General features: G+C 46.4%; 1 protein-coding gene across 1 annotated transcript in view; it reads right to left on the bottom strand.

The window, feature by feature from the left end:
- Window positions 1–24,176, bottom strand: part of GLTP (glycolipid transfer protein) — a 110,750-nt gene extending 86,574 nt beyond the window's left edge. The window contains exon 1 of the mRNA XM_063913230.1: window positions 23,920–24,176. Coding sequence (XP_063769300.1) covers window positions 23,920–24,022 — 103 coding nt within the window. The 5' untranslated portion in view covers window positions 24,023–24,176. The remainder of the gene's footprint in view (window positions 1–23,919) is intronic.
- Window positions 24,177–27,067: the final 2,891 nt, after the last annotated feature.

Below are 27,067 nucleotides of genomic sequence, written 5' to 3'. Positions count from 1 at the left end.
GGGGGGTCGTCTCAAGAATTTCAGCACGCAGTGGGCTCACTCGCAAGTGGACCCCTGGATCCTACAAGTAGTATCCCAGGGGTACAGATTGGAAGTTCGAGACGTCTCCCCCTCGCAGGTTCCTGAAGTCTGCTTTACCAACGTCTCCCTCCGACAGGGAGGCAGTAGTGGAAACAATTCACAAGCTGTATTCCCAGCAGGTGATAATCAAAGTACCCCTCCTACAACAAGGAAAGGGGTATTATTCCACACTATATTGTGGTACTGAAGCCAGACGGCTCGGTGAGACCTATTCTAAATCTGAAATATTTGAACACTTACATAAAAAGGTTCAAATCAAGATGGAGTCACTCAGAGCAGTGATAGCGAACCAGGAAAAAGGGGACTATATGGTGTCCCGGGACAGATGCTTACCTCCATGTCCCAATTTGCCCTTCTCACCAAGGGTACCTCAGGTTCGTGGTACAGAACTGTCACTATCAGTTTCAGACGCTGCCGGTTGGATTGTCCACGGCACCCCGGGTCCTTACCAAGGTAATGGCCGAAATGATGATTCTTCTTCAAAGAAAATGGACGATCTCCTGATAAGGGCAAGGTCCAGAGAACAGTTGGAGGTCGGAGTAGCACTATCTCAAGTAGTTCTACGACAGCACGGGTGGATTCTAAATATTCCAAAACCGCAGCTGTTTCCGACGACACGTCTGCTGTTCCTAGGGATGATTCTGGACACAGTCCAGAAAAAGGTGTTTCTCCCGGAGAAGAAAGTCAGGGAGTTATCCGAGCTAGTCAGGAACCTCCTAAAACCAGGAAAAGTGTCAGTGCATCATTGCACAAGGGTCCTGGGAAAAATGGTGGCTTCTTACGAAGCGATTCCATTCGGCAGATTTCACGCAAGAACTTTTCAGTGGGATCTGCTGGACAAATGGTCCGGATCGCATCTGCAGATGCATCAGCGGATAACCTTATCGCCACGGACAAGGGTGTCTCTTCTGTGGTGGTTGCAGAGTGCTCATCTGTTAGAGGGCCGCAGATTCGGCATACAGGACTGGGTCCTGGTGACCACGGATGCCAGTCTGAGAGGCTGGGGAGCGGTCACACAGGGAAGAAACTTCCAGGGAGTATGGTCAAGCCTGGAGATGTCTCTTCACATAAATATACTGGAGCTAAGAGCGATTTACAATGCTCTAAGCCTGGCAAAACCCCTGCTTCAGGGTCAGCCGGTGTTGATCCAGTCGGACAACATCACGGCAGTCGCCCACGTAAACAGACAGGGCGGCACAAGAAGCAGGAGAGCAATGGCAGAAGCTGCAAGGATTCTTCGCTGGGCGGAAGATCATGTGATAGCACTGTCAGCAGTGTTCATTCCGGGAGTGGACAACTGGGAAGCAGACTTCCTCAGCAGACACGATCTACACCCGGGAGAGTGGGGACTCCATCCAGAAGTCTTCCACATGATTGTGAACCATTGGGAAAAACCAAAGGTGGATATGATGGCGTCTCGCCTCAACAAAAAACTGGACAGGTATTGCGCCAGGTCAAGAGACCCTCAGGCAATAGCTGTGGACGCTCTGGTAACACCGTGGGTGTTCCAGTCAGTGTATGCGTTTCCTCCTCTGCCTCTCATACCAAAAGTACTGAGAATTATACGGCAAAGGGGAGTAAGAACGATACTCGTGGCTCCGGACTGGCCAAGAAGAACTTGGTACCCGGAACTTCAGGAGATGCTCACGGAAGATCCGTGGCCTCTACCTCTAAGACGGGACCTGCTTCAGCAGGGACCGTGTCTATTCCAAGACTTACCGCGGCTGCGTTTGACGGCATGGCGGTTGAACGCCGAATTCTAAGGGAAAAAGGCATTCCGGAAGAGGTCATTCCTACACTGGTAAAAGCCAGGAAGGAGGTGACTGCACAACATTATCACCGCATTTGGAGAAAATATGTTGCGTGGTGTGAGGCCAGGAAGGCCCCCACGGAGGAATTTCAATTGGGTCGATTCCTACATTTCCTGCAAACAGGATTGTCTATGGGCCTCAAATTGGGGTCCATTAAGGTTCAAATTTCGGCCCTGTCGATTTTCTTCCAGAAAGAATTGGCTTCAGTTCCTGAAGTCCAGACTTTTGTAAAAGGAGTACTACATATACAGCCCCGGTTGTGCCCCCAGTGGCTCCGTGGGACCTTAATGTAGTTTTGGATTTTCTCAAATCCCATTGGTTTGAGCCACTCAAATCGGTGGATTTGAAATATCTTACATGGAAAGTAACCATGCTACTGGCCCTGGCTTCAGCCAGGAGAGTGTCAGAATTGGCGGCTTTATCGTATAAAAGCCCATATCTGATTTTCCATTCGGACAGGGCAGAACTGCGGAAGCGTCCTCAGTTTCTGCCTAAGGTGGTGTCAGCGTTTCACCTGAACCAGCCTATTGTGGTGCCTGCGGCTACTAGCGATTTGGAGGATTCCAAGTTGCTGGACGTTGTCAGGGCATTGAAAATATATATTTCAAGGACGGCTGGAGTCAGAAAATCTGACTCGCTGTTTATACTGTATGCACCCAACAAGCTGGGTGCTCCTGCTTCTAAGCAGACGATTGCTCGTTGGATTTGTAGCACAATTCAACTTGCACATTCTGTGGCAGGCCTGCCACAGCCTAAATCTGTCAAGGCCCATTCCACAAGGAAGGTGGGCTCATCCTGGGCGGCTGCCCGAGGGGTCTCGGCATTACAACTCTGCCGAGCAGCTACGTGGTCGGGGGAGAACACGTTTGTAAAATTCTACAAATTTGATACCCTTGCTAAAGAGGACCTGGAGTTCTCTCATTCGGTGCTGCAGAGTCATCCGCACTCTCCCGCCCGTTTGGGAGCTTTGGTATAATCCCCATGGTCCTGACGGAGTCCCCAGCATCCACTAGGACGTCAGAGAAAATAAGATTTTACTTACCGATAAATCTATTTCTCGTAGTCCGTAGTGGATGCTGGGCGCCCATCCCAAGTGCGGATTGTCTGCAATACTTGTACATAGTTATTGTTACAAAAAAATCGGGTTGTTATTGTTGTGAGCCGTCTGTTCAGAGGCTCCTACGTTTGTCATACTGTTAACTGGGTTCAGATCACAAGTTGTACGGTGTGATTGGTGTGGCTGGTATGAGTCTTACCCGGGATTCAAAATCCTTCCTTATTGTGTACGCTCGTCCGGGCACAGTATCCTAACTGAGGCTTGGAGGAGGGTCATAGGGGGAGGAGCCAGTGCACACCACCTGATCCTAAAGCTTTATTTTTGTGCCCTGTCTCCTGCGGAGCCGCTAATCCCCATGGTCCTGACGGAGTCCCCAGCATCCACTACGGACTACGAGAAATATATTTATCGGTAAGTAAAATCTTATTTTCCCTCTCGTGGGGGGAAGCTGGTAGGGCCGATTTGAGGTATCGGTGAGGGGGCATCTCTTCGAATTCCAGCTTGTATCCCTGAGACACAATTTCTATCGCCCAGGGATCCACCTGGGAGTGAACCCACTTGTGGCTGAAATTTCGAAGACGTGCCCCCACCGGGCCTAGCTCCGCCTGTGGAGCCCCAGCGTCATGCAGTGGATTTTGTAGAGGCCGGGGAGGACTTCTGTTCCTGGGAACTAGCTGTGGACGCACCTCAGACTTTCTTGTTCCTTTGTGATCGAAAGGACTGCATTTGATAATACGGTGCTCTCTTAGGCTGTGAGGGAATAAAAGGCAAAAAAAATTGACTTTCCAGCTGTAGCTGTGGAGACCAGGTCCGAGAGACCCTCCCCAAACAATTCCTCACCCTTGTAAGGTAAAACCTCCATATGCCTTTTTGAGTTGGCATCACCTGTCCATTGCCGAGTCCACAGGACCCTTCTGGCAGAAATCAACATAGCATTTATTCTAGAACCCAGTAGACCAGGCATTCCCAACCACGGTCCTCAAGGCACACTAACAGTGCAGGTTTTAGTGATATCCAGGCTGCAGCACAGATGGTTAAATCAAAATAACTGAGGTGCTAATTAAGTCACCTGTGCTCAAGCCTGGATAGCACTAAAACCTGCGCTGTTAGTGTGCCTTGAGGACCGTGGTTGGGAATGCCTGCAGTAGACTAATGTCTCTTTGAGCATCTCTCATATATAGGACAGCGTCTTTAATATGCCCCAGGGTCAACAATACAGTATCCTTGTCTAAGGTATCAATTTCCTCAGATAAGGTATCTGTCCATGCTGCTACAGCACTACACACCCAGGCCGACGTGATTGCCGGCCTCAGTAAGGTACCTGAATGTGTATAAATGGACTTCAGGGTAACCTCCTGTTTGCGATCCGCAGCATCTTTGAGGGTAGCCGTATCCTGCGACGGCAGGGCTAGGGGAGGATTCCCAGCGTAACCTGTCCGTTGGCGGGAAAGGATACGCCATAAGAATCCTTTTGGAAATCTGCAGTTTTTTTATCTGGAGATTCCCAAGCCTTTTCACATAACTCATTTAGCTCGTGTGAGGGGGGAAATGTTACATCCGGCTTCTTTTCCCCATACATATGCACCCTCTTGTCAGGGACTGGGGTTTCTTCTGTGATGTGCAACACATCCTTAATTGCTATAATCATATAACGGATGGATTTAGCCAATTTTGACTGTAACTTTGCATCATCGTAATCAACACTGGAGTCAGAATCCATGTCGGTATCTGTGTTAACAGTTTGGGACAGTGGACGCTTCTGAGACCCTGACGGCCTCTGCGACATAGGATCAGGCACAGGTTGTGACCCTGACTGTCCCGAGGCTTCAGCTTTTTCAAACTATTTATGCAAGGAATTAACATTATCATTTAAAACCTTCCACATATCCATCCAATCATGTGTCGGCGCCGTCGGCGGAGACACCACATTCATTTACTCCCGCTCGGCTTCCACATAGCGTTCCTCATCAGACATGTCGACACAAGCATACAGACACACAACACACACACACACACACACACACACAGGGAATGCCCTCTCTGAAGACAATTCCCCCACAAAGCCCTTTGGAGAGACAGAGAGAGAGTATGCCAGCACACACCCCAGCGCTATAAACCCAGGAATAACACAGTAACTTAATGTTAACCCAGTAGCTGCTGTTTATATTGCTTTTTGCGCCTAATTATGTGCCCCCCCTCTCTTTTTACCCTCTTCTACCGTGTATCTGCAGGGGAGAGCCTGGGGAGCTTCCTCTCAGCGGATCGGTGGAGAAAAAAATGGCGCTGGTGATTGCTGAGGAAGAAGCCCCGCCCCCTCGGCGGCAGGCTTCCGTCCCGCTTAAATATGCAATTTTTTGGCGGGGGCTCATACATATATACAGTGCCCAGCTGTATATATGCTTAACTTTCCCAAAAGAGGTCCCAAATGCTGCCCAGGGCGCCCCCCCGCGCCCTGCACCCTTACAGTGACCGGAGTATGTGTAGGTGTGTGGAGCAATGGCGCACAGCTGCAGTGCTGCGCGTTACCTCAGTGAAGAACACGGAGTCTTCTGCCTGTGAAGTCTTCTTTGCTTCTCATACTCCCCCGGCTTCTGTCTTCCAGCTCTGCGAGGGGGGGCTGCGGCGCGGCTCCGGGACCGGACGGCGAGGGTGAGATCCTGCGTACCGATCCCTCTGGAGCTAATGGTGTCCAGTAGCCTAAGAAGCAGGACCTAGCTTCAGAGAGTAGGGCTGCTTCTCTCCCCTCAGTCCCACGATGCAGGGAGTCTGTTGCCAGCAGAGCTCCCTGAAAATAAAAAACCTAACAAAATACTTTCTCTCAGCAAACTCAGGAGAGCTCACTGAAAAGCACCCAGCTCCTCTGGGCACAGTATCAAACTGAGGTCTGGAGGAGGGGCATAGAGGGAGGAGCCAGTGCACACCAGAACCTAAATTCTTTCTTAAAGTGCCCATGTCTCCTGCGGAGCCAGTCTATCCCCCATGGTCCTTACGGAGGTCCCCAGCATCCACTAGGACGTTAGAGAAATAGTGCTTAAACACCAAACGATATCGCTAACGATATTGTTCAGTGACGTCACCCCACGGCCGGACCGAACATGCAGTTTTGGCAGACATAGCCAAAACTGAGATGCATGCACAGACGACAACAATATCGTTAACGACCCGCAGGAGTGTGCCTCATTAACGATACAGGGGGTTATTCATATTTGTTAGCAAACTAAAAAAAAAAAAAAAAAAAAGCACACTAGTGGGCAAAACCATGTTGCACTGCAGGTGGGGCAGATGTAACATGTGCACAGAGAGTTATATTTGGGTGGTGTGTGTTCAAATGGAAATCTATATAAATTAGAGTTTAAAGAGTGACAATGAGCAATAGCGTTTAAAGCTGGGGACACACCACACTTCTATTTAGGGCTATCTCAGCCCTCATAAACAAAGTAATGAAGGATTTGTCTGCCCATTAACCCGTGTAACTGAAACTTCCAAGGAAGCCAGTCATCCTTAAAGTAACCGTTTTACTTATTTGTACCTTGTGAAACTTTAATGTGCCCATTGAATTACACTACAGCAGCTATTTGTGTAATCCTGACAAATGCAAAGTCATTTTGAACACTTTACTAGAGCCAGGAGAATGACAAACAACTATCATCTAAGATACTAAATAATGTAACAAATAACAAAACTCTGGCCAAGCACAATTCTTTGTTTTCTGAATAGGCGAAATTCAAAATACATAGTACAAGTCTAGTATCTGGTAGCACGTGACCTTTTGATAGTAACAAATCCAGCTATTAACTGGTTCATCCAGTCACTCATCACTTGCATATCAGTGTTTATTAATGTTGTATGCATGAAGATTTTAGCAAAGGACAGCTCTCCCAATGAGAGCTGTCCTTTGTGGCTTGAGGACTTTTGGGTTCAGACTGGATCCCTTTCAGAGGGAATTGCGGAATGTAAGCCCATTGGCTTCTATTGTGTAACACTATCTAAAGATGGAGTCACCCACCAGACCTTGGTTCATTTTCGGAGATTTAATGCATCACGCCCCACAAGCAGTTTTTCACCTTAATAACCACCACCATAATACCCCTGGGTCATTGAAAACTGTTTCAAGCAGTGTCTCAACAGCTTGAAACCCTGTTTACATAGCAGGCTTTCCTCTGTGGGCACTTGGAGTGGATTTGGGGAGACCAGGCCGCATCAGGGGTGGGGACAACTGCCAGGACTCCAGTTCCGGGCCGCTAAGGGTCCTGCATGGCAGCGGTATGGTTCAAGCCCACCACAGGCTGATATATAGGAGACAGTACCGGCGGCATTTTGAATTTGGAGCCGCCATGAGCCAAGCAGAGCTCACGGACTAGCAACCAATCAGATGCTGCTGCAGCGGCACCCCCTGATTACCTGCCGGTCCTCAAGCTCCATATGGCTTGTGGCCAACTCCAAATTTAATATACCACCAACGCTGTCCCTCTATGGCTTCCTGCTGTAGACTCCTTCCCTGTGCTGCTGCTGTGGTCTAGGGGCGCTACCTGATGTGGGACCGGCAATCGGCACTCAGAATGGAAAGTTGTGAGTTACAGGGGGAGCAGGAGGGGTAAGGGAGGCCTGGCTATTCCTGCAGTCCAGGATCACGCAATTTCTGATGACAGCCCTGCAGGAGATGAGGCTTAATTTTAAAGCATACAAGATAAATTACTCCATATTTTATATCACCAGACAAGGAAAATCGGAAAATTAAATAACCCTTTTTCGCACCTTTGTAATACTGGCGAGGACCCCCTATCTCCTCTCCATTTGTCTCCAAACCAGCTTTAATACTTCATAGCACAGAGTCAACAACATGCTGCAAAAATTCTGTGGAGACTATGGTCCATGGTGAAATAAACAAGTCTGCAGCCAACTGCATGATGTTATGCGAGATCTTCATTCCACTACAGCCCAAAGGCGCTCCATTAGGTTGAGATCTGGTGACTGTGAAGGCCATCGGAGCACAGTGAACCTCGTGTCATGTTAAAGATATAGGTAGAGAAGAGGGGAAAGGGGACTTAATCTTCCAAATGAGGTATTCCCCATCTTTCTATGTTGTATGGTGGGGGAAATGGACTTAAAGTACCTCCCCAAAACTGATATAAGTTATTTATCTGTATGCAATTGTCAGTCTGTAAGAACATCCTTAAATCTGTATCAAATCATTGTTTCCATTTATAGATCTTATAATAAACAATTGAAACAGAGAAGTTACACTTCGTCATCACAAGTGATGGCAGTAGAACAGCACATCAGTAGTCACTAGTAGTGGGTTACAGTTAAGCTCTCAAATTGCACTAATGAGAAGGAGGGTGACAGTAACTCACATAAACATGCATTACATCAGTGGTAAGCAGAGGTGCATTCGTGATCACACAGAATGTAGCTCACACTGTTCCTGACACACACTGAGCCATTTAGTAACAAATGGCCATTGTTTAAATGCCACAGCCTACCCAAGAATTGTTTCTGCCCATGTGCATCTCTTCATGGCCAAAATCTTCCGGCAGGACAAAATACCATGTCACAAAGCACAAGTCATTTCAAGCTCCTCCCACAAACAAGACAATGAGTTCTGTGTACTCCAATGTCCTCTACGGACTATAGAGCCCTTGTGGGGGTTTCAGTATGATATGCCGGCTGTCGGGATCCTGGCGGTCAGGAGACAGACGCTTGGATCCAGACAGCCGAAACACCGGTGGTGAGCGCAGCGTGTTACCTTGCGGGCCTGCTGGGCTGGCCATGCTTCGGGCCCAGTGGCGACATTTGGTCACCACAGGGTTATATTCCCCATCGGATGATGGCGTTGGTATTTCACTGTCTGTATCCTGACAGCCGGGATCCCGATAGCCAGCAAACTGAATGCCTTCCCTTGTGGGATATTAGGGAACATGACAGTTGCAGCAACTGTGTGATGGTACAATATCAACATGGACCAAAGCTGTACCTAATAAAAACCTAATGAAGTGGACACAGGGAGGAAGGGGTGCAGCTTTTTTGCACATCCCCAGCCCAAAGTGACAATTGGGAAACACTAGCCAGCTGCATTTTAGGACTTCATAGCGCCCTGTGCTGGCCCTGCCCCCTAAAAATGCATGATGTCATGACATTGTGCAGAGGGGGTGGCTCTGCTGGCAACAGGAAGTGCAACACTGCCAAAAGCTCCAAGTGGCTGTACAGACAGCATTGTGAGCGCTTTGAGCATCCAAAGAACGCTCAGGGACAGGGAGACACTGCCACAACAGTGGGAGCAGGGTGCTGTTCTAGACACAATGCTATCAAGAAGCAAGGACTGTGGGCCAGCAACACCCTCCAGCTATAATCCTGAGAACTAGCGACCGCCAAAATATTAGTATTATACAGGTTGGGTATCCGTTATATTCCGAAAACCAGAATATTTCGGACACACCGTGGATCCGCGGGACTCATCCTAATAATTGAATACCTGTTATCCGGAATAATCCCATATCCTGGTCCCAAGCATTCTGGTTATGGGATAATCGACCAATATTTTGGGGCTAAGTGCTACATTCAGATAGGTCAAACAGAACTGGTAGGCTAGTCAGCATTGTATAGGAAAAGAGGGAGGCAATTTCTAATGAGCAGGATATGTATACACACATTAGCGGTTGTGTTTGATGTCTGGCTGTGTGGGTTTTATTTTTTATTTGTTCTCACCCATGACTAGATGCTGTAGAACTTTCTTCCCTGACACTTATTTTATTTTTTAAAACAGGGTTTCCAGAGAATATATGTACATTCACTGTGGTGTGGGCATCAGGTGATTGCACATAATTCATTGGCAGCAACACATTCTGTATGTTAGCAGTACGTATTGGCGTGGTAATGTATTTTTATCTCCCAAGGCAACAATTCAATTGTTTTGGGCATTTAATTTTCCCATCTAAACTGGACCGTTTAGACGCCTAAACAATCATCAGTATTTAAATGTGTTTCGGTACCCATGCATGTCAAAATCTGGACCAAAGTGCCGAGTTTGCACACATTTTTTCTCACTCCTCAGGAGGCTGCGAGGAAAAAAAACAAAAAAAAGTGTTGGCAGAACAATTGAATCGCTGCTGTTGGGCACCATGTAGTGGCAGTTGCAAAAAAATAAAAACCAACAACTGAATTCCCCCCAAAGAGAGAAACTTTAGTAAAGTAGTATGAAAATGCTAGCGATACAAAACTTCCCAGTATACAGACATACCATAACTAGGCAGCCAGTAATACCCCTTTCAGACTGCATGAGGCGGGTCGCAAACGGGAGCCCGACACGGGAGCTCCCAGCGAGCGACCCGCCTCAGACTCCCCGCCGTCGCTGACTGCAACCTGGAATATTGCCGGGTTGGTGACGCGGCAGGGGTGGCACTTTATTATTATTATCCTTTATTTATATGGCGCCACAAGGGTTCCGCAGCGCCCAATTACAGAGTACATATGCACATAATCAAAACAGGAAAACAGTGACTTACAGTTGAAGACAATATAGGACAAGTACAGGGCAACTAAGCATAACTACACCAGTAAACATAGAGATAAGTTCCAGGTGGCCAAAAAACTGCGGGATCTGGGCAGTTGAGGATTATTAAAGTAAGAAACGTATAAGCACATGAGGGAAGAGGGCCCTACTCGTGAGAGCTTACATTCTTAGGGGAGGGGTAGACAGACAGGGGTGACAGATGGGGTACATAAAGAGCGTGGAACAGAGGGTTAGGTTGAGATTTGGCTAGGTTTGGTAAAGAAATGGGTCTTAAGAGCCCGTTTGAAGTTTTGTAGAGAGGTGGAGAGTCTGAGGGGGAGAGGTAAAGAATTCTAGCGAAACGGAGCAGCACGTGAAAAATCTTGGAGATAGGAGTGGGAGGAAGTAATCAGAAGACAGGAGAGTCGGCGTGCATTAGCAGAGCGAAGAGGACGGGTGGGAGAGTAAAGGGAGATAAGGTCAGAGATGTAGATGGGAGAGGAGTGGGTGAGAGCTTTGTAAGTGAGTGTGAGAAGTTTGAATTGGATTCTGAAAGGGAAGGGAAGCCAGTGGAGGGCCTGTAGGAGAGGGGAGGTAGACGTAGTGCGTTTGGTGAGGAAGATGATCCGGGCAGCAGCATTGAGGATAGATTGGAGTGGAGAGAGGTAATTGTCAGGGAGGCCAGTTAGGAGGAGATTACAGTAGTCCAGTCTGGAAATAATCACTGAGTGAATAATGATCTTAGTGGCATCCTGGGTGAGAAAAGGTCTGATTCTGGAAATGTTTTTGAGATGAAAATGACAGGTTTGTGAGAGGTGCTGAATGTGTGGTTTGAAGGAGAGGGAGGAGTCAAGGATTACGCCAAGACAGCATACTTGGGGGCTAGGGGAGATAGTCGTGCCATCAATGGATAATGAGATTGTGGGAGGTGAGGCTGTGCGGGAGGGTGGGAAGATGATCAGCTCAGTCTTAGACATGTTGAGTTTAAGAAAGCGCTGAGACATCCAGGAAGAGATAGCAGAAAGACATTTTGAGGTACGAGTGAGGAGAGCCGTGGAGAGATCAGGGGAGGAGAGGTAGACTTGAGTGTCATCAGCATAGAGGTGGTATTGGAAGTTAAAAGAACTAATGAGTTCACCTAAAGAGGACGTATAGAGAGAAAAGGAGAGGACCAAGAACAGAGCCTTGGGGGACACAACAGTTAGTGGAAGTGGGGGGGGGGGGGGTAGCATCATGAGAGCAGACAGAGAGGGAACGATCAGAGAGGTAGGAGGACAGCCAGGAGAGGGCAGTATCACGCAGACCAAGAGAGTGAAGGATTTGCAGAAGGAGAGGGTGGTCCATAGTGTCAAAAGCAGCAGAGAGGTCAAGAAGAATAAGCAGAGAGTAGTGGCCCATAGATTTGGCTGCATGGAGGTCATTGCAGACATTTGTGAGGGCAGTTTCAGTGGAGTGGAGAGAATGGAAACCAGACTGGAATGGGTCAAGCAGTGAGTGAGAGGAAAGAAAGGCAGTGAGGCGATTATAGACAATACGCTCAAGAAGTTTGGAGGCAAAGGGGAGGAGAGAGATGGGTCGATAGTTGGAGAGAGTGTTAGGATCAAGGGTAGGTTTTTTAAGAATAGGGGAGACAAGAGCATGCTTGAAGGCAGAGGGGACAGTGCCTGATGAAAGGGAGAGATTTAGAAGGTGGGCAAGATGGGAACAGGCAGAAGGAGAGAGGTAGCGGAGGAGGAGGGAGGGGATAGGGTCGAGCGGGGAGGTTGTGTGGGGGGGGGGGGGCGAACGGATGAGGGCCATGACTTCCTCGCCAGATACATGGGAGAAAGATGTCAGAGATGGTAAGAGGGAAGGGGAGGGGTGGCAAGGGATGGGTGGTGGCTGGTTGCTGGTCTGGTGGGATGTGATATCCTGACGTATGGAGTCAATCTTGGATGTGAAATAAGTGGCAAAGTCAAGAGCAGACAATGAGGAAGGGAGAGGAGGTGGTGGTGGTGATCATATGATCTCCAAGCGCCGCCCGTACACCGAGAGTGAACAGGAAACGGGTCGCATTGACCCGGCTCCCGTTCACACCACACAGTGAGCCGGGTTGAAGACGTGTTCAACCCTGATCACGACCAGGGTTGAAATACCGGGTCACTCAACCTGGTATTTCATCCCTTGCACCTTTCAGACCACACATGAACATGGGTTTTGGTGGTCATTCTGAGTTGATCGCTAGCTGTATTTGTTCGCAGCGATCAGGCTAAAAATCGGCAGTTCTGCGTATGTGGCGCAATGCGCACGCGTGACGTACGGGCACAACGAACAATGCAGATTTGCACAGGGTCTAGCGATGCATTTCAGTCGCACTGCTTGCCGCAGAGTGATTCACATGAAGTGGGCGTTTCTGGGTGGCAACTGACCGTTTTCAGGGAGTGTTCGGAAAAACGCAGGCATGCCAGGGAAAACGTGGCTGGGCGAACGCTGGGCGGGTGTGTGACGTCAAATCCGGAACTGAATAGTCTGAAGTGATCACAAGCGCAGAGTAGGTTTTGCGCTACTCTACTACACAAATTTTTTTTTTTTTTTTTTTATTTATATTTTTATTGAAGAGAAGTCGAATATGCTGGTACATGACAAACAGGAGATGATGACTCCAAATGAAATATTCAAAATTACATACACGTTATCCCGTGGGGAATAACCAAATGTAACAACAACAGGGAAGTACATCATCAATACCATATATATATATCGACAACAATTTTTTTTTGTGTTTAAACATAAAAATGAAGAGAAGAATAGAAGGAGAAAAGAAGAGAATAAGAGAGAGAGGGGGAAAGGGGACGGGGGGAAGGGGGAGAGTGGGGGATCATCATAGTAACATACATACAAGGTAGAACCATGTCAAGGGAGGTAGCACCTCCTAACTGCACTCTTTACCAATTTTACAACTGTGGACAGTATATTACTTCGTTTGCTTGTTGAGAACCATATGATGGAGGGTATCACACTCCGGCATTAGAGGGCGTAGTATAGGTGAACCAAGGATCCCATATCCTCCTATATTTCTCTGACCTGTCCCGTAGGGAGGCCGTGATTTTCTCCATCATGGAAATATGCCATATTTTGGCTATCAACATGCTCCTAGGGGGGGGAAATGGTTTTTTTCCAATTTTTAGCTATCACACATCTGGCGGCGTGTAGAATTTGGAGTGCCAGACTACTCGCCTGGGTGTCAAAGTTGGGCAGAGGTAGGCCCAGGAGGGCCGACCAAGGGCCCAATACTACTTGCGAGTGGAAAATGGAACCAATGAGGGTTTCCACCTGGGCCCAAAACGTGCATATTTTGGGGCAAGACCACCAGATGTGCTTAAAGTCTCCAGTCTGGCCACATCCGCGCCAACATAATGGGGATGACCCGGGGAAAATCTTATGCAGTGTTGCTGGGACCCGATACCATCTAGTATAGACTTTATAGGAATTTTCCTTCACTAAGGAGGAAATTGAGGACTGGGCTACATTTTGCCTGATGATTTCCCATGAGTCCTCTGCAGGGGGTGGGCCAAGGTCCTGTTCCCATTTACGCTCATGGGGAAGTATGTTCGCTGCTTTCAGAGAACGTAGTAAGCTATAGAGTATGGAGATAATACCCTGTCGCATAGGAGAATAAATACACAAACGTTCCAAGGGGGTAAGTTGACGTATGACTTGGGATTTTGAAAGGGAGCTTAGGAAAGAACGAATTTGTAAATACTCATAGAATACAGGTTGGGGGATATCATATTTGTCCCGTAGGGACTGAAGGGAGCGCCAGGAGGAACCCTCTATGAAGTCAAACACCAGTCCCGGGCGCGGCCTCAGGTGGAACCATGGGTGGGACCGTAAGGTGGAACCCGGGGGAAATTCCTGATTGTCCCAAATGGAGGTGATGGGCGAGGGGAAAGTGGATAAACCATAATGCCGAATGCAGAAACACCACAGGGAGCAGGTAAATTTAGTGGGAGGGGGACATGTTTGCATTGTCTGGATTGACTTAGTCGGCGTTAGTAGGGAAACCAAATTGGAGACCCCGGCCGCTAGCCGCTCAATTCGAATCCAGGGTAGATGGGGCGCTGGGGAAAACCAGGCGACAGCCTGGCTCAGGTGAGTTGCATGATAATATTTACGAATGTCCGGCAAACCTCTGCCTCCAGCTAGTGGGTCCCGTACCAAAGTAGAGGTCTTAATTCTAGGAGGCTTGCCTGACCATATAAATTTTAGGAAGAGTCTCTGCATTCGGGCTAAGGCCTCAGCGGGAATGCGTACGGGAATTGTTTGAATCAGGTATAAGAGCCTGGGTAGGATGTTCATTTTTACTGAGACTATCCGTCCGAACCAGGCTATAATCTGCTTGTCCCATGCCCGAAGGTCCGACTCTATACACTTAAATAAGGCTGGAAAGTTCTCTGGGTATAGGGAGTCGTAGGAGTTTGTGATGAACACGCCTAGGTATTTAATTTTTTTGGAGCGCCAAGCAAAATTAAAGTTAGCAGCTAGGAGAGATCTGGTATCCTCATTGAGATGCAAAGGGAGGGCCTCAGATTTAGAATAGTTAATACGATATCCCGAATAATGCGAATATAATGATAGGGTTTTAAATAGGTTGGGGATAGAAATATTAGGTGAAGACAGAGTTAACAGAACATCGTCTGCAAATAATGACAGTTTGAACTCCTCGTCGCCTACAGTGATGCCCTTAATATCAGGATTAGCCCTAACCATGCACGCCAAGGGTTCGATGGTCATGGCAAAAATTAACGGAGACAGGGGGCACCCCTGGCGTGTACCGTTATTGATTTGGAAGAGGGGAGAGTCTTTACCATTAACCCGGACCCTGGCAGAAGGGTTGGAGTAGAGTGCCTGTATACCCTGAAGTAGGCTTCCCCCCAGGCCGAACCTACGCAAGGTAGCGAACATGAAAGGCCAAAGTATTTTATCAAAAGCCTTCTCCGCATCAAGCGAGAGAAGGACAGAGGGCAATTTAGCTTTATTGACCAGATGAACCAGGTCAATGGTTCTGCGGGTATTGTCCCTAGCTTGTCGGCCTGGGATGAAGCCCACCTGGTCCGCATGGATCAGACGCGGGAGAACTGAATTTAGTCTCAGGGCAAGAATTTTGGCAAAGATTTTAATGTCGTTATTTAGTAGAGAGATGGGGCGGTAGCTAGCACAGGAGTTGGGGTCCTTCCCAGGTTTGTGAATTAAAACTATGCGTGCCTCTAGAGCCCGGGGTGATAGAGGGTTACCTCTGAGGAAGCCATTGAAGAGCCTACAGAGATGGGGCAGTAGGATCCCTTTAAATTTCTTGTAATACATAATTGACATCCCGTCAGGGCCCGGGGCTTTACCAGATTTCTGAGTTTTAAGTGCGTTATCTAACTCTTCCACAGTTATTTCGGAGCCTAATTGAGAGACTGTCGCCCTGCTCAGTGACGGTAGGTCACACTTATCTAAGAGGGATTTGATCCCCTCCTCGAATCTCGGTGAGGGCGACGAAGGGACTGCCTCCGTGTTATACAATAGCTTATAAAATTCCTCGAATTCACCCAGAATGCGGTCGGGGTCGTGTGTTAGTGTTCCCTGTTTGGTGCGAATAGATAAGATATTTTTTGAGGAGATCTGAGCCCTCAACTTCCTGGCCAAGATTTTGTCTGCTTTATCCCCTTTTTCGTAATAAATCTGGTTGAGGCGTCTAAGGCATTGTTCAGTCTTATGAGACAACAGCATATTAAGTTCACCCCTAACTTTAAGTAGTTTGTCTAAGTCGGCAGGGTTTAGAGAAGACTTATGAACCTCCTCCAAAAGGTGGAGTTGGTCAGAAAGCTCTAAGATCTTTTGGGAGCGCTGTTTGGTGAGCCTGGCCGCAATCTGAATGAAATGGCCTCTAAGGACCGCTTTATGCGCCTCCCACAGGGTCATGTCCGATATACCAGGGGTTTGGTTATCATTAAAATAATCATTCAATGCCTGAGTAATTTGTTGCGGTACATCGGTCTGTTGGAGGAGGGCATCGTTAAGGGACCAAGAGGGGGGGGAAAGAGTGCGAGCCAGCCCAGACAGAGATAAGGATATCGGGGCATGGTCAGACCACGTAATTGGATGAATACAGCATTTCTGGATTCGAGAAGTGAGGTCTCTTCCTACCATAATCATATCAATTCTAGTGTATAGATTATGCACTGGGGAAAAGAATGTGTAATCTTTAACTAAGGGGTCGACCACCCTCCAGGAATCGAAGAGTAAGTGATTTTTAAGTAGGGACTGCAGGGCTCGGGAGTTGCGGGTATGTGTATGGGCCTGGGATGTTGGCAGGGAGCTGGAGCGATCAAGACTAGGATGGAGTATAGTGTTGAAATCTCCCGCCATTAAAATGTCACCTTTCCTATACTGAGCAATTTTAGAATCTAAGGAGGCGAAAAACGAGGCTTGATTGACATTGGGGGCATAGATATTGACCAAGGTGATGGGGACATTATTAAGCTTGCCTACTATAATGAGGAACCTTCCGCGCTTGTCCCTAACAATTTTTTCTGATTCTAAGTGTAGATGAGCGGGGATTAATATGGCGACCCCTCTTTTCTTCTGGGAATGATCACAGGCGTGTATGGCGACAGGATGGCGTCTAGAACGTAATTCAGGGTGGGAAGTACCTTTAAAATGTGTCTCCTGGAGGAATACCAGATCTCCCCCTACCTGTTTCAAAAAGAGAAATAGTTTGGTCCTCTTTTGGGGACTATTGAGACCCTTCACATTATAGGATATTATGTTAACAGACATGATTGCACAGGTGGAAAAAAAAACTCTAATGGCCCAAAGGGCCCATAAATGATCTCCCTGGGGGACAGGTACACAAATTTTTTTTATCGCAGAGTGCGTGCAAAACGTTTGCACTTCTGCTAAGCTAAAATACACTCCCAGTGGGCGGCGGCATAGCGTTTGCACGGCTGCTAAAAACTGCTAGCGAGCGATCAACTCGGAATGACCCCCCATGCGCGTTCATGTGCCAATAACCCGTGTTCAGAGGTGGCGGTCAGAAAGGAGTATCACAAGACAGAAGATTGCTGGAGCATAATGGGCAGGAGCTACAGTTAAACAACACTGGCAATTGTCAACAATGCAAAACAGAGAACCAAAGAAAGAACAAAAAATACATGTAAATAAATAAAATATTATAAGGTCATAGGGTGAATTATTAGGTTAGAGTTTGGTCCTGTGAGCCGTATTCACTGTAAACTCGCATTTCAAATTACATTTGCAATTCAATTACAAACCTGCATTTCTGACGGAGAGTAAATACAGGTGGTTTTGTTTGCACCCCTAAGCTGGTGAGAAGTTAGGGAAACTCTTTAATTTAAGGTAAAATTGTCTGGACTTGCTTCAGAACCCCTTCCCCCTGTATGTGGCACTCATAATCAGACCACAAGCTTGCGTGATTGTTGCCAGCTGTGAAGATTTCAGGTGATAGTATTACAGTGTAGTATGCTTTTACCGGTCATGCCTTTTACAGGGCAAGGTGCAAACAGTGTTAATGTCAGCTTCAGCCTAAGGTTAATCGCTTACAGGTGACAGTGACAATACCCATAACCACAGGATACAAGCAGTCAGTGATTTCAGGGTTACACAATAATGTCACGTTGCCTAAAACACAATAAAACAAATCAAGATGACAAACACTGCACTTGGGCATTCCCTTCTACCTCACCATCTACTCCAATGAAGTTCCAGACAGCTGCACATTCAACGTGATCACTGCTGTATTAGGTCGTCATCTTTGAATGCTTTCTTTTGGAAGTTATTTGTGGGTGTGGGTAAAAGCCAGAAACCATGTAAAAAGTATTGAAAAAGCCAGAAATCGTAGTAAATGCATTTAAAAAAAAAACAAAACAAAAAAAAACGACAACGGAGATCAGAGGAAATGGATTGAAAAAGACGGAAACCATGTAAAATGTATTGAAAAAGCTGGAAATCATTAAATTTATTTTTTTTTAAAGGAAATCGTAGTAAACGCATTGAAAATGCTGGGAAATCATAGTAAATGCATCGGAAAAGCTGGAAACATAGTAAATACAATGAAAACGCCGTAAACCATATAAAAAATAAAAAAAAGTGTATTGGAAAAGCCGAAAACCATAAAAAGCTGGCGATACCCTCTGCATCGTTAAGCAGGCAGCAGGGGGTTAGTACATTTGAAAATGCTGTAAAACCCCCGAAAGTGGAGGTTTTACCACATTTTTCCTTTAGTACATCCCAGCCATAGAGCATGGAGATATTAAAAGGGACAATTATGGATATGCTGAGTAAACAGGAAAGTCTTCAGTTCATTTTTGAAGGATACTAGAGTGGGGGCCTCTCGAACTGTGCGGGGAAGTTCCATAGAGTTGGAGCCGTATGACTAAAAGCTCGACCCCCAGATGAATTACGGGAGATTCTAGGTACTGCTAATAGTCCTTCAACTACAGATCGCAATAGATGATTTATGACTTTTTTAATGTATTTACTGGCTTTTCCAATACACTTTAAAAAAAAAAAAAAAAAGCCGGAAACCATGTAAAGTGCACTTTACTATGATTTCTGGCTTTTTCAATATGATTTCTGGCTTTTTCAATACATTTACTACAGTTTGCAGCTTTATCCAATACATTTTACATGATTTCCGTCTTTTTTAATGCACTTTACTATGATTTCTGGCTTTTTTTTTTTTTTAATACACTTTACATGGTTTCTGGCTTTTTTAAATGCACTGTACGTGGTTTCTGGCTTTTTCAATATATTTACTATGATTTCCAGCTTTTTCAATACATTTACTAAGATTTCCGGCTTTTCTAATACAGTTTACATGGTTTCCGGCTTTTCCAATGCATTTACTATGTTTCCGGCTTTTACCCTCTTCCGTTATTTGTACTGTAGCTCTTCCGCTGATGAATATTTTTTTTACTGTTGGTTTAACAATGTCTAGATTCAAACATAGGGTACACAAGTGTATTTTACAACTACCTAATTATTAAGTCCCTGGTTCAGGAACCAGGAAAGAGCAGATATCTGGTAAATTCCTGGGTCACATGTCTTAAAGCAGCATAAATGGTAAACAAGATAATCCATAGGTTTATGAACCCCCAACAGGATACATGCATTACAGACAAACATCATTATAATAAATGACTTAATTATGAAAATGAAAGAATGCCAGGACTGTCTAAAATAAAGTGTGAGCAAATCTACTGTGTAAGACAAAGAGGAAGAGCATTTCCTTCATTCTCTCATAAAATACAGAGATGCTATTCACTCCAATGCAGTAACAAGGTATTGTTCTACACTGACAGCAGACACATACCATATACACATGCATTTCTGGCAGATATAACACAGAAAGTAGAAAGACATGTAATCTTGTGAGGACATCTAAATTAATTAAGGATAATCATTGCACTCAGTATGTAAAGCCCATAAATGGTGTCAAGTTGCACTGACTTGCCAACTGACTAGCCTCCGGCTTGGAGGAAGGCTCTGAATGAAACACAGCTAACAAATGGTTTAAACAGCTCTATAATATAAATCACTACACAAAACACAACTGGTTCAATAGATAATATAGACAAATGAGTAAGGCTATCCTATTCTACTGTATAAGGTTATTTGCTGACCATAATAATTACATATAGATTTAATAGTGGGTGTGAGGAGATTCCAGATATTAACTTCAATGACAGTATCAGAGTCATTACTAAACTATGCAATATTCATAATGTGCTCATCTCCAGCAAAATATATTATGTATGAGTTTAGCAAAGTTAATAGTTATAATAATACCCCTGAGGACGTTTAACGATATGAAGCGTTAAGATGAAACGTTGAGTTGTACATTCCTGACAGTTACCTTTGCTACAGTATATGCACATAACTGGGGAATTGTATGGTGGATCTTTCTACTTCGTACTGGACTAATGTGGTATATAAAGGGGGGTTGTTTCCACTATGTTCAGATAGGAAATCAACTTTTGATCTCTTGTATGTGCATTTCTTGATATAAAATTAATGTAGTGTAATTGTACTACATTATAACCTGCCTTTATCTTCCTTGTGGATGAAGGAATTCATTGGAGACACCCATGTTCCTTCAGATAAGCATATTTTTATTTATTCAAGGCAGGGTTTTAGAAAAGTCACTTTAATGGTCACACATGTTACACTAGAAGGTGCACTCACCCCTTCGCTTGTTTCAGGTGTAAAAGTAGATATTTTACTGACAAACATTATGCACATGTATCTCTAATTATGGATGCTTGCACTATATATTATACATAATCACTGAGAAAGTCCCATTGGCAGAATGCGTAGGAACAGTATCACATTAACCTTGATCTCTGGGATCAAATCATTGCGCTGCAGAGTATTGTCGCGATGACAGCTGCGCACATACCAGCCACTTACAGTAGGCTGTGCATGGCAAGTTATCCTACACTCCACTTTCGGGTACAACGTGCATGGCAAAACTTGCGCTGTTGATAGCTTCAATGTGCTGTCTGAAGCCAATATGAGGGATACTCCCTATTAGGCCACAGAACAAAGGGGTCTATGTACTAACGGTGACTACACAACTAGTGTTTGCTCTTCCCTCCTGGACAGCCGATATAGGGCGTACACACTGAATGATATCACTAACGATATCGTTCAGTGACAACACTCAGTGGCCGCCCCAAACATGCAGTTTTGACAGACATAGCCACTGCATGCAAGGAAGACAGCGGGGTTCGTTAAAGACACGCAGGAGAGCGCATTGTTAACTATATAGTGCATACACATTAGACAATATGCACAAAAATATAATTAATGATATCTACATCGTGCATATCGTTTCAAATTATCTTCTAATGTGTACCAACCTTAATCCTGCCTTGGAAAGTGATAAAGAGAATGGAGATAAAGTACCAGCCAATGAACTCCTGTCATTTTTCTAATACAGACCCAGATGTACTAAGCCAGTGGTTCCCAAACTGTGTGCCGTGGCTCCCTGGGATGCCTCGGGACACTTGCAGGGGTGCCTTGGATTGGTGGTCCAGGACCAATTCAAATTATTCATGGTTAATATAATAGGCAAAACCAGTGCTGGTGGCTGCCAGTCATAAAATATGGGGACAAACAGAAGCAAATCTTGTCCCTCACCACACAACTGACCCTAAGGATGACATATAAACACAATATACTTAACTTAATATTTCTTTCTAAATATCTCAATAAGAAATTTTTGGCCTAGGGGTGCCGTGAAAGAAATTCTGATACACTAGGGCGCCTTGATTAAGCCTTAAAAAGTGATAAAGTAGGGAGTCCTAAAGTACCAGCCAATCAGCCCCTGTTTAAAAAAATAACAGGAGCTGGTTGGCTGCTAGTTAATCATTTTCCACTTTAAAATAACAAAACAAAACACAACAACAACACCTTGTGCATTTTTAAGGTCATAATAAATTGACAACTTAAAATGCCCTGCAATTATGGAATGTCCCAAAAATGATCAGACAGTAGCATCAGGAAAGGTCAAGCCACTATTTGATCATTTAAGAGAAGCTCTACAATAGTGTATACAATCTGTATTTTAATAGTATTACAATACATTTTCCTATATAACCAACTGAACAAGGCTTACATATTGATTGCTTTTTATTTGATTTTTTAAAGAAACACACCGCTGTCCCTGTCGCTTTCTCGCTCTCTACTTCTGGTTTCTGTTTAGCATCAGATCACCTTTCTCCAAATTATTCACATGGGGGGGTAATTCCAAATTGATCGCAGCAGGAAATTTGTTAGCAGTTGGGCAAAACCATGTGCACTGCAGGTGTGGCAGATATAACATGTGCAGAAAGAGTTAGATTTGGGTGGGTTATTTTATTTCTGTGCAGGGTAAATACTGGCTGCTTTATTTTTACACTGCAAATGAGATTGCATATTGAACACACCCCACCCAAATCTAACTCTCTCTGCACATGTTAAATCTGCCTCCCCTGCAGTGCACATGGTTTTGCCCAACTGCTAACAAAATTCCTGCTGCGATCAACTTGGAATTACCCCCATGGTCTTTAGTTGAAAGTAGGATGAGGGAGATCAAGGATATGTGTACACAGTTACAACTTTATATGATGAACGATTTCACCGATTGCTTCTGTAACTAGTTACAGAAATCCAAAAGATATGAAAAGAAGTACTAAGTACATGTATCGGTTCTAAAAGCATGCATTCCTTCTCAGACATGTTTTCATTTTTCCCCAGGAAATTCATGTAGACAATAGACTTGATCCACTTATACCCAGAAACTGAAAATTACCGGTGCAGTCGTTCTACCCTGTAATTTCATGAAAAATCCGGGTCCTTTTTCTGTGTGAAAGGGTCAACCTGGGATCAAATTCCGGGGACTTCGACCCTGGAATTTACCAAGGTTGGAGACCCGGGAATTTGGACCTGGGATAACCCTTTCACACAGAAAAAGAACCCGTGTGTATCATGAAATTACCGGGTAGAACGGCTTCACCCAGTAATTTCAGTTTCTGTGTGAAAGGGGGTGTCAGACAGAGCCTGAATGTAGTATTTGAGGTTTTGTTTGTTTTTCAGATCATTAAAACTCAGAACATTAAAACGTGTACCCTCGCGGGCTCGCTTCGCTTGTCACAGGTTACCATTCCCAATAGTTGTCCAGGTGTATGGTAATACTGCTAGCCCATGGGTCCTATGTTTTTAACCTGAGCCATATATAGGCTTACATACGATATCACTGCGATTTGGATGACGGCTGCATCCCAGAGATTGAAAGTAAGCTAACCCTAGCCCACCTTTTCCACAACCTGACCCTAATCCCACCACCCCCTCCCGCAGTTTAAACCTAACCCTCCCCGCAGGCTAAACCTAACCCCTCCCCCATCTTACCTCTCTAGATTCACGCCAATCCTTCATTCAGGATCCTGGCGCTGACTTTTGGATCCATGGATAGATAAATAAACACACACACACATTATATATATACACACACACACATAAAAAATTGTGATTTTAATTACTTATTGACTCCAACTTTTTTTTTTGTGTTAAAGTATCTGTGTAGTAAAATCCTGCATTGCCCACTGAACAGCAACTGTGGATACATTGCCCACATAATAAGTGTTACCTGTAAAAGGAATACCATGGAGCTATTCAGAGTTATCTGATGTCATTGAAATGTAATTCTGCGTTATGAGCAGCACAGACCCGGACAGGAAAGAACAACAGTACACATACCCTCCAACATTTTACACAGAAAAATCGGTACAAATCCAAAAAAGGGGCGTGGTCGCGGGTGGCCACGCCCCTTTTCCTATACTTTCAATGGAAGTTTGGAGAGCCAAACTTCGGTACAGACCATGAAAAAAGGGTACTGTACCTATTAAAAAGGTACAGTTGGAGGGTATGCAGTACTCTACCCTGGTGGGACTTACCAAAAAAAGTCGGCAGGTGAGATACAGAGTCCAGGAAACTGCAAGTGTCTATCTGCTTATCAGCGGGTAAGGACTTGAACTGGTGCTGGAGGAGTAGAGCCATAGCGAGTCCCGTATGAAGCGCTGCCGACAACGTTGGTTACCACTAACCCACCGCCTACAGCACACTGACTCTGTGCCTTCAACACGGAACTGCCACACTCACCCACTCACCGTACAGCTGACTGGGGTAGGCGGGGCTCTCTGAGCGCGTCGCACCCAATCAGCGAAAATATTACCAGCCAATTAAAAAATAATATACAGGTTCCTGACGTCAGCCATCTCGGCAACTCTTGGGAAATAGTTTGCTCTCTAGCCAATCACGGGAACACTCTAGAAAGTCGGAAGCGAATAGGATTCCTACAATGTGCAGCAGTCGGTAACATAGTAGCTGCTGCTTGTTTTCTCGTCTTTGAATAAATAATATACTCGGTGGGAGCCAGGTTTTGTAATTAAATATTTAAGATCACTTTCCACAGACATTACCAACTAATTGCAAGATCAGGTAATGGGGCAGAACGGCTGAACTTGGATTCTGGCAGACAAAATAGCATTACAGGCAGGAGTCACCAATGCACTAGGGCCAAAGTGAGCAATGCTTGTTAAGTAGTTTGTCAAGTTCTGGTGGTAAAATGAACTTAAGAGCGTTTGAAAATAATGCTTTGTGCAGCGGGGTACACTGTGTTCCACAGGGAATACAACGTGGGTGTAGAGTTGGATTTTGATCCGAGGCACCAACCGGCTAAAGCAGTGGTTTTCAACCTTTTTTACTCGTGGCACACCAAACAATATTTTTAAATTGCCAAGACACGCCATAAGTTCCCCACAGAAAATAACAAAACAAAACACACACATTGGCCCTCACAGTAAAAAAAAATCCACACATACATTCAGAGCCGGCCTTAACCAATATGATGCCCTAGGCAAGATTTTGGCTGGTGCCCCCTTGCACAGACACTAGTTCTGCAGGAGATGCCTGGCATGAGTCAGCTGGCAGCTCTGCTAACGTCGGGCGCCTTTTGTTTATGAAAATGCATCTTATTTGCATTACTATTTGGCTAGGACACACAAGCTGCTTTTGCTGATTAAAATGATATGCAGCATGCCTATATTCTGTGTACGACTGCGTCTGTATCTGCATATAAAATGCTACATTACAGTGATTTCCAGGAATACACTGCAACATAGCACTTCGTATGCAGATACAGCCGCAGTCACACACAGAATATAGGCATGCCGCATATCATTTTAATCAGCAGAAGCTGCTGGTGCCCCTAAGCATACCAAATGCCCTAGGCATTTGCCTAGTTTGCCTATGCCTAAGGCCGGCTCTGGCTGGAGGCTAACTACAGGGGAGCACACTACGGGGAGCGGGTATGGAGGCTGGCTACAGGGGAGCACACTTTGGGGAGGGGGTATGGAGGCTGGCTACAGGGGAGCACACTACGGGGAGCGGGTATGGAGGCTGGCTACAGGGGAGCACACTACGGGGAGGGGGCTGGAGGCTGGCTACAGGGGAGCACACTACGGGGAGCGTGTATGGAGGCTGGCTACAAGGGGGGGAACACACTGCGGGGAGGGGGCTGGAGGCTGGCTACAGGGGAGCACACTACGGGGAGCGGGTATGGAGGCTGGCTACAGGGGAGCACACTATGGGGAGGGGGCTGGAGGCTGGCTACAGGGGAGCACACTTTGGGGAGGAGGTATGGAGGCTGGCTACAGGGGAGCACACTACGGGGAGCGGGTATGGAGGCTGGCTACAGGGGAGCACACTACGGGGAGGGGGTTGGAGGCTGGCTACAGGGGAGCACACTACGGGGAGCGGGTATGGAGGCTGGCTACAGGGGAGCACACTTTGGGGAGGGGGTATGGAGGCTGGCTACAGGGGAGCACACTACGGGGAGCGGGTATGGAGGCTGGCTACAGGGGAGCACACTACAGGGAGGGGGCTGGAGGCTGGCTACAGGGGAGCACACTACGGGGAGCGGGTATGGAGGCTGGCTACAGGGGAGCACACTTCAGGGAGGGGGCTGGAGGCTGGCTACAGGGGAGCACACTATAGGGAGCGGGTATGGAGGCTGGCTACAGGGGAGCACACTACGGGGAGGGGGTATGGAGGCTGGCTACAGGGGGCTACACTGGCTACAGAAGATGGCTGCAGGCTGACTATGGGGGTGGGGACTGGCTACAGGAGTGATAGGTGGGAGATAGAATACATACTGCAGGCTGTATAGCTTACCTGCGGGCTGTGGCTGTCAGGAGTCGGGGATGAAGGAGGAACACAACTTATCACCTGGCCGGCCAGGAGCTGCCTAAGCCGGGTAAGCCCTATGGAAAGTTCATGCCTGGGTGGGGATGGAGATACACGAATAGACTGCAAGCTGCCTGTGGCTGCAATGTATCAGGAGGGGGGGATCACGGGGAGGTCGGCTGTCACTGTCCACAGGAGATTTCCAGCAGCAGCATCAAGGAAGAGGGGGGGGTTTAGGTTCGGCTGCTGCTGACTGTGGCATCAAGGTAGGAGGTGTGTGGGGTGAGGTAGAGAGCCCAGGCCCAAAGGACTGCGCAGGAGTAGGCAGGCAGAGAACAGACAGGCATGGGGGCCTAGACATGGTCGGGGGTGTGGCCTAATCACGGACCCATGGCCACGCCCCCATAAACAATTAAACATCCTCATCATGCAGCCAGCCATGAAAACACCACCAGCAGCCGTCCAGGTAAAGAGAGCAGGGGACGGACATCATTGGCTGCCGCAGGTATCAGCTCGGGGCGTAGTCAGTGTCAGTGAGCCCTGGGAAGTGAGGTAGCCAGTCCGTCCCTGCCCACTACCCAATCACATCAGTCCTCCCTTATTCTACTTGGAGTCGCAATATTATATTCCAGTGGAAGATGTTTCACTCCGACTTCTATGAAGTCGCTAAATGTACTTATATGACGGTGGGGGTGCACTTCTTAACCCTGATAACCGCCCATAAGCCGACACGATGGTTCAGATACTCTAGGTTAAGCAATTTCCTTTTGGCTGCGGTGTCACTGGCTTTGAATTAATAGACAGTTGTTAGTAATTCTCAACTACTTATTAATGTTCTTCAAGACGGAGATAAGGGGA

The sequence above is a fragment of the Pseudophryne corroboree genome, chromosome 1 (assembly GCF_028390025.1).
Source record: "Pseudophryne corroboree isolate aPseCor3 chromosome 1, aPseCor3.hap2, whole genome shotgun sequence".
In the NCBI taxonomy this organism is placed as follows: domain Eukaryota; kingdom Metazoa; phylum Chordata; class Amphibia; order Anura; family Myobatrachidae; genus Pseudophryne; species Pseudophryne corroboree.
This window is presented reverse-complemented; position numbering and strand designations above follow the sequence as displayed.